Source organism: Mauremys reevesii, linkage group 1, assembly GCF_016161935.1.
Source record: "Mauremys reevesii isolate NIE-2019 linkage group 1, ASM1616193v1, whole genome shotgun sequence".
Lineage (NCBI taxonomy): Eukaryota > Metazoa > Chordata > Testudines > Geoemydidae > Mauremys > Mauremys reevesii.
Window position 1 is genome coordinate 211281174 of NC_052623.1, and position 8354 is coordinate 211289527.

The window sequence follows — 8354 nt, forward strand, 5'->3', positions numbered from 1 at the left end:
GGGGGAGATTTGCACAACTTTCCCATGCTGACAGAGGAAATATAGAGGCTCTCCAATGCTATTTACATCCTTCCCTTCTAATAACATGCAGCTTTGAAATGTTGTAAGCAAGACTTACTCATTTCACTGGAAATAAGTCTTCATTTTTGTGAAATGACTAACTATATCACATTGGGATCTGGGAGCATGACTACACCAGTTTAAGTCTATGTCTCATATCAATGACTAGCCTGGCATTCATACTTTCCACACAACAACTCAAAACATACAAACACTAAAAGCAGCCCAAGAGCCTGATATTGAGCTAAATGGCAAAGAATTCCCCTTGCCAAAGCTGAACAAAAATCCCCAAGGGAGGACGGCACAACAGCCAGATGTGGCGGTGGAGCCCAGACCTCCCATAATGAAATAAACACAGAACAATTCCCTCCCTCCCTTATCTCGAAAAGCAGATAAAGACTGTACGGTACCTCCATAAAATGATCTGACCCAGGGAAGCCATGGTAATGGGATTGGTTCAGACAGGCGAAGCGTAGGGTGCATAACAATTCAATGCAGTATTCAGTGCAGCCTCGTTCCCTTTGAGACACATTCATCTAAGTTCCAGCTACTCTGCTTAAATAGCTGAACTCAGATAAGGAGTGGTGACTCCAGGTGGGGAAAGCTGAGGTATGAGGAAGCCAACAGGACATGATCAGGCTTCCCATCAGACACAATCACAGCAACAAGGCACAGCTTTTTCAGTATTATAGGACAGTAGCCTTGACTCCTATGTTAAGGTTGCCTAACATGTCCCATTATAAAAACATTTCCAACTTTTTTTTGGAGGAATTCTTAGAGCCTCCAAAATTTGCAGCAGAGATGTGAAAATTGAAAGGGGGATAGTCCTTAGGTCAGAGAGGGGCCTTTTGCTGGTCCCATGCAAATCCATTCAGATATGGCCAAGTTATAAAATGGCAAAAATCACCATTAGGGGTCTGTATTATACTCAGTAGAGCAGGGTTTCTCAAACAGGGGTCATCGCTTGTGTTGGGAAAGCCCCTGGCGGGCCGGGCCGGTGTGTTTACCTGCCCCGTCTGCAGGTCCGGTCGATCGCAGCTCCCACTGGTCGCAGATCGCTGCTCCGGGCCAATGGGGGCTGCTGAAGCGGTGGCCAGTAAGTCCCTCAGCCTGCGCTGCTTCCAGCAGCTCCCATTGGCCCGGAGCAGCGATCCGCGGCCAGTGGGAGCCGCGATCGGCCGGACCTGCGGACGGGGCAGGTAAACACACTGGCCCGGTCCGCCAGGGGCTTTCCCTACACAAGCGGCGGCCCTTGTTTGAGAAACCCTGAAGTAGAGTTTGCTAGAGGCTTGCTGCTAAAATCAACAGATCTTCGATCTACACTGAGCACGCTCCTCATCCCCACTGAGCCCCCTCACAGACCCATCTGAACTAGGCATGCTCCCCAGCATCACCCGATACCATGCTTAGTACCAAAGTAGTCATGTGGAGCCATAGGCACTATCACAGTAGAGGGTAGTACATGTTCCCTCTCTGACACCCAACTTTTTTGCTCCCTGGTGATTCTCCCAACTCTGACCACCCTACATCTGGGGACTTAAAATGCAACAGCCCCTAAAACATGCACGCTTATTGCTGCTCTTCTCCATTTAATGCCCCTGGACCAAACCATTTCCTGTTTCCCATCCCCTCCCCATCCTGGCTACTGGTGCCAGGTCTGCTATGCTGCAGCCTGCAGAGCCTGCAAAAGATAGCAGGAAGCACAGACCCTGCAGCACTTTCTCCTCCTGCTCTGACATGGAGAGGTAGCTCTAAGAGGCAAAGGGGGAGAGAGGAGAATAGAGAGAAGATCTGTGGGGAGAGCAGAGGAGTACAAGCTGCTTGTGTCAGATAGGAGATCCTGAATTTGTGTGGGGGACTCTGTACCCTATCCCTTGTGTGTGGATTGGGGTGAGGGAGCATGTGTGAGTTTGGATTTGGGGGAAGCCTGCAAATGCCTGCAAAATGAGGATAATGACACTGATTCCTATGCTGCTCAGGGCTGATGTGATGATAAATTAGTTAATGTCTGCACAGGGCTTTCCTGTGCTGTGGTAGGGAACTGGGAACATTCCAATACCTTGCCCATCCTAACAAAAATTGCCATTTTCTTTGTGCCAACCACAGCTCCAAATTGGAACTCCTATTCATACAGTCCCCCATGACACAAGATCCTTAGGGCAGCACCACTGATCCAGGGAGTACTTGCTGCTGCTTGGCAGAGATCACACTGGACACAAAGGCACTGGAGACAAAGCATAAAGATGAATGTTAGGGACTCCTCAGGGTAGGGGGCTAAAAGGGTCAGAGTTAAGGATATGTGCTTGTGTTCTATGTGCAGCAATACCTTAACTGTGCATTTCCTGGTGCGCAGAAGTTTGTAGTTTGTTTTTCAGGCCAGGGTACAGCTTCTAAAACACTCCATTTATGCAGCTATTAGGAGCTCCCCATTAGGGAAGCCACTGAGAGAACATGCCCAGCTGTGATGGGCATGGACAGGTCAGAGGGGATGAAGGCCAGGGGAGAGCAAGGAGTAGCTTGGAAAAGACTATGGCTGCCATCCAGGCATGTAAATCAATGGTCTCATTTTCAGAGGTGCTAAGCATCTGCTGTTCCCATTGACTTCAATGGCTCACCCCCTCTCCAAATCCAGCCACTCATTTAGGTGCTACCGTAGATTTGACTTAGCTTTAGACCCCTAGGTTTGAACATTCTGATGACTTGAATGCTATAAAACTTGTCCAAAATCTGTGGTAGGGCTGTGAGCAGAACCTGACTCTCCTGGTGGTTAATCCTTTGCTCTAAACTTCTTCCTATAGTATCTGAATGAAAACATAGGGTATACATGCTTTCTTACCAATACAATTACTATGGCTGTCTGATCATTATGATTATTTAAAATTATAATGTGTTTCTTTCCTATACTGCCACTGTCTTATATATATATATTTTGTTTTAAAATGGATATTATATTTATTTGGTAGTTTTCCTTTGATGAAAAATGGGTGTGATTCTAACAATCAGGATTTCAGTGGAAGCAAATAACTTGAGGTTGATGTGACCCAGTGTGAAATGAACCTAAAGAAACATCCTGTTGCTCTCACCGACAACTGAATGAAAGTTGCCACTTGACCAAGCATGCAGACCAGGTTTGTCATTTCAGAGCTAATTAAACAATTGGGGAAGGAGAGGGGGGCGGTGGTCAAGATTACAGCACACATTACATCACTTCACAAAGCCAGACTCTTCAATGAGCAGGTTACAGTCCACTTCCCAAACACAGTGGAATGCCTCCTACGCTCTGCTATCAGGGGTTCTCACTCTTTATACAGAACACAGGAGAGTTCTTCATCTCTGTGGCAAGGCTTTACCATGTCTCAGGGCCAATGACTTTCTCCTGAGATGCTGAAGGAGTAATGTGAGAGGTAGGAGGAGTAGCAGAAGAGGATGTAGTCATGAAAAGCCAAGGGATGGCAGGATTTCAAGAAGTGATCAGCAGTGTCCAAGGCATCTGATAGGTCAAGGAGGAGGAGGAGGAGGATGGAGAACTGGCCCTGAAGTTTGGCCAGGAAGAGGTTGTTAGAAATATTGGAGGTTGTTGGAGATCTCTGCATCTCCTCCTCGGCTCCCAGCCTTATCTCCGCAGGCCTTGGGTGTGTGTGGAGAGAGACTCCCTGCTGACACCCCTGGCCTATGCATAAAGAGAATCCCAGCTGCTCCTCTCCCCAGGCCTGGAAGGGGTGTGTGAAGAGACTCCCTGCTGATTCCACCCCTCCTCGACCTCAGCCAGCACCAGAAGGCAGGGAGGGAGGCAGGGAGAGTCCTGACCTTGGGGAGCCAAGTGAAACCTGGGATCTCAACAAAGAAAAGAATGGAGCTGGCTGTGTACTGCTAGAAATTATTCAGGAACATTTACTCAAAACCTCACAAAGACCTCCCAGGATTAGCCCCAATCCTCATATTTGCCGCCTTCTATTCACTTTTCATAAACTTTTGTGCTAGTGAAATTTTGTCAGCAAGAATGTTTGCAGAAAGGGAAACTGCCACGACTGTATGTATCCACTGGAGCATTTGCTGCTGCGGTTTCACACAGCCATTTTGAAATCTCTTAGTGGGCTTGGGAGTCATTCACTCAGGAACGGAACAAAGCCATCCAGCCAAAGCTATGGCCAACCATGCAGCCCAAATGGCTAATTAGGAACAATGATCACTTGAAGCAATAGCAGTGGCAAAGAGTTTGTGAACAACCTATTGGCTGAAGTATGTTTGCAGAAAACATGTATTTGTTGAACCATTTAAACAATGCATGCCAGGTGAAGTCTGTTGGCAAATCATTTGTGAACAGAAAAAGGGACTAAGTTCGTTAAATAAATGTACGGCACATAGGGCTGCTCATGAGTAGAAGCACTATCCACACTGCCAGGGTATCCAGGCAGAACAACTCCTCATAGTCACTGGCATTGAATGCAGCCGACAAGTCTGAAAGAATTGGCATGGCCACTTGACCCTGATAGCAGATCATCCACCAGTGCTAGAGGTGCATTGCAATCCCTGTACCACACCTAGCTCTAAACCCAAACTCACTGTAGATCCAGGAACAACACCCACAAACATTGCCTTGCAGGACATCAGTGACTGGTGTATGCACTGCACCAAATAAAAGAGAAAATACATTGTCCATCTACAAGGACTTTGCTCTTGTTATCTGCATTAATTTAAGATCAAACAGAAGTGAAGTCTCCAGATGAGAGCCCAGTGTGCAGGTGTCTCCTCTGTAACAAGGTGGGGACAAAACATCACACATGCTTACATATGTAAAGATATAGTACACAGAAAATAAAAGGCCTCATGGTTCCTGGCTACATGCATCACAGGGAGAGGTTATCCTTTGTAGGGCAGGGTACTTACAGTCAAACCCCACCATTTTAAGGTACAGTATAATACAGTATGGTACTGTACCAATGGTCCCCAACACCATGGCAGGGGAGAGAAGCTGCAGCCCCGCACCTGCTGGGGACAGAATTCCGAGGCTGCTGGCACCGGTGCTCTCTGTCCCCAGCAGGTGGGGAGCCGCGGCTCCTCATGAAGCCGGAGGGAAGCCGCGGCCCCGCGCCTGCCGGGGACAGAGAGCACTGGCGCCCGTAGCCCCGGAGTTCTCTGTCCCCGGCAGGCGGGGGCCGCAGCTCCTCTCCCCTGCTGGGCACTAGACACCAGGGGCACTAGGCGGTGCACCTCAATGCACCGCTTTGGGGACCACTGAAAACCTGACTGATTTGAAACCCCGCTATACCGTGACCCCACATTTAGCACGATGGGACTTGTTGGACCTCAAAGGTCGCGTTAGAGCGAGGTTTCACTGTACTTTGATAGGGAGACAAATGGATAGCTTTTAGTTTGGGTAAAGAAGGTGCTCACACCCAACCTTCGCTCACAGATGTCAGAGGCGGCAACTTGCAGATTAAGACAACCTGACTAGCCTGGTTCCCAGAACTGACCCTTTGGCTCACCTGGTAGAGGAAGTGCCTTGTTTAATAGCCCCCTTTTTGGATGAATAATGGAGAGCTATAAACAGTCTCTGAAGAGGGATCCCATCCCATTATCCTTAGTTGGGAGAATGGTGGCTCCAAAATTTGCTTTGTAGGAGGAAAGAAGGAAAAAATAAAGGAGAATCTTCAAGGCTCAGGGTAACGCCGACAGCCCCCAATCAGTGGCGGGTAGGATCAAACCTCAGACCTCTGGAGCTTAGTGCATGAGCCTCTACAGCATGAGGTAAAAGCCAACTGGCTGTTAAGCTGACTCATTTTCTCTCTCTCTTTAAGTGGTCTTGGTGCCACTAGTTAGGACAGAACACCACACTCAGGAGGTGTGTGGGTTACATACTTTCCCTAGCTGAGGAAGCACATCCTGAGCTTCAGAGACTTCCCAGTCGAAATCTGGGACAAGCCCCCACTTATAACACTGACAGACCCTGGTCGTCAGCAGGCAAGATTGAACCTGGGGCCTCTGGAGCTTAGTGCATGAGCCTCTACCACAGGGGTCGGCAACCTTTCAGAAGTGGTGTGCTGAGTCTTCATTTATTCACTCTGATTTAAGGTTTCGCGTGCTAGTAATACATTTTAATGTTTTTAGAAGGTCTCTCTCTATAAGTCTATAATATATAACTAAACTATTGTTGTAGGTAATGTAAATAAGGTTTTTAAAATGTTTAAGAAGCTTCATTTAAAATTAAATTAAAATGCAGAGCCCCCCGGACTGCTGTCCAGGACTCAGGCAGTGTGAGTGCCACTGAAAATCAGCTCATGTGCTGCCTTCGCCACGCGTGCCATAGGTTGCCTACCCCTGCTCTACCACATGAGCTAAAAGCCAGCTAAGGCTGTAGAGCAAACTCTTTTTTTCTCTCTAAGTGGTCTCAGTGCCACTAAATGGGACAGCAGGTGTGTGGGTTACACAGGCACCACAAATGTCTAGCAATGCCTAGGTATTTATTATTTATATTCTGGCTATTAATAATAAACAAGAACATTATTATTATTGTTGTTGAAACCAATGCATTGTCCCAGTTTCAATATACCTGACTGGCTGATCTCCACCCATGCTCCATCTCCCCCCTTCTCAATCCCTATAGTATGATGAGCCCAGCTGCATCTGTGCTGGGCTCCAGCACAGCACTGCCGCATAAGGCTGCTGTGTGCAATGAGCCTAGGATGCATCCAACCCTGAGTGTGGCAGATTGTGCGGGTCATGGGGTGGAACATGCCCACTTCCAAGAGTGCAACAGCTCAATGGCTAGGCCCAGCAGAAGCACGGATGACCATTTTTGGACTTACTGGAGTAGGAGAGGAATTAGCAGTGGGTGTGAGCAGTTGGTCACAAAAAGCTGGATTACTAAAGAACAGTTGCAATTAGCCCTGGTCTTTCAGCTGATTAAAAAAAAAGATAATTAGACAAAACTCTGATAATTCAGGTAAAGTTGCTAAATAACGAGAATGTTAAAATGTAGTTATTGAGTCCTGCGGACACTAGCTAAGCCTAAGCAATTACACCCATTATGGTGAACAGTTAAGGAAAGTAGATAAAAGTCAAATACACTCACAGCTCAGCCTCACAGGTGTAGATGGTAATGACTTTCTGTCACTACCAACCCAGGCAGCATTTGAACTAATAACCTACAAAAAAAGGTTACATCTGCTATTCTATATCACTCAGGCTAATTCCCCCAGCTGTCTGTGGGCAGAGTGTGGGACCCCTTTGTGTTCGAAGAATGGTGTAATTTCTAATGAGACTCTGCCAGTGAAGAATAGCAGAATAGTAGCATGAAGGTGCCAGCTACTTGGTTCTAGCTTCCCACAATGTGCAAGCTGCTCCCAGTTCACCCTCATGAATGCAAGCAACAGGTGGCTGCACTTCTGCATCTCATCTCACTGCCAGCAGCACAGTGTCCCCTACTGTCACACTGGGAATTTGGTTCTGTACTGACACAGGTGAAAGGACATGACAACATAGAATCATAGAAGATTAGGGTTGGAAGAGACCTCAGGAGGACATCCAGTCCAACCCCCTGCTCAAAGCAGGACCAGCCCCAACTAAATCATCCCAACCAGGGCTTTGTCAAGCCGGCCCTTAAAAACCTCTAAGGATGGAGATTCCAACACCTCCCTAGGTTATCCATTCCAGTGCTTCACAACCCTCCTAGTGAAATAGTTTTTCCTAATATCCAACCTAGACCTCCCCCATTGCAATTTGAGACCATTGCTCCTTGTTCTGTCATCTGCCACCACTGAGAACAGCTGAGCTCCATCCTCTTTGGAACCCCACCTTCAGGTAGTTGAAGGCTGCTATCAAATCCCCCCCTCACGCTTCTCTTCTGCAGACTAAACAAGCCCAGTTCCCTTAGCCTAGGGGTCCCCAATGTGGTGCCTGCGGGCACCATGGCACCCACAGGGGCATCTAAATGCGCCCGTGTCCTGGCCGGCGGTCTAGCATCTGCCGAAATGCCGCAGAATTTCTGCGGCATTTCAGCAGCGATGCCTCTCGATGACGCCTCTTGCCGCCGACAAGCGACGTTATCGAGAGGCGTCACCGCCGAAATGCCGCAGAAATTCGGCAGCATTTTGACGAATGCTCAACCGCTGCCACAGTCCTTCATCTGGCACCCACCAGATGAAAAGGTTGGGGACCACTGCCTTAGCGTCTCCTCAGAAGTCATGTGCCCCAGCCCCCTAATCATTTTTGTTGCCCTCCGCTGGACTCTCTCCAGTTTGTCCACATCCTTTCTGTAGTGAGGGGCCCAAACTGGATGCAATACTCCAGATGTG

The 8354-nt window shown here is 48.1% G+C and overlaps 1 protein-coding gene across 2 annotated transcripts in view; it reads right to left on the reverse strand.

Moving 5' to 3' along the window:
* The window catches only part of VTCN1 (V-set domain containing T cell activation inhibitor 1), a 41583-nt gene extending 41014 nt beyond the window's left edge, over window positions 1–569 (reverse strand). For both annotated transcript variants that reach the window (XM_039523645.1, XM_039523634.1), the window contains exon 1: window positions 471–569. In XM_039523645.1, the coding sequence (XP_039379579.1) occupies window positions 471–502 (32 nt within the window). In that variant the 5' untranslated portion in view covers window positions 503–569. The remainder of the gene's footprint in view (window positions 1–470) is intronic.
* Between the last annotated feature and the right edge of the window lie 7785 nt (window positions 570–8354).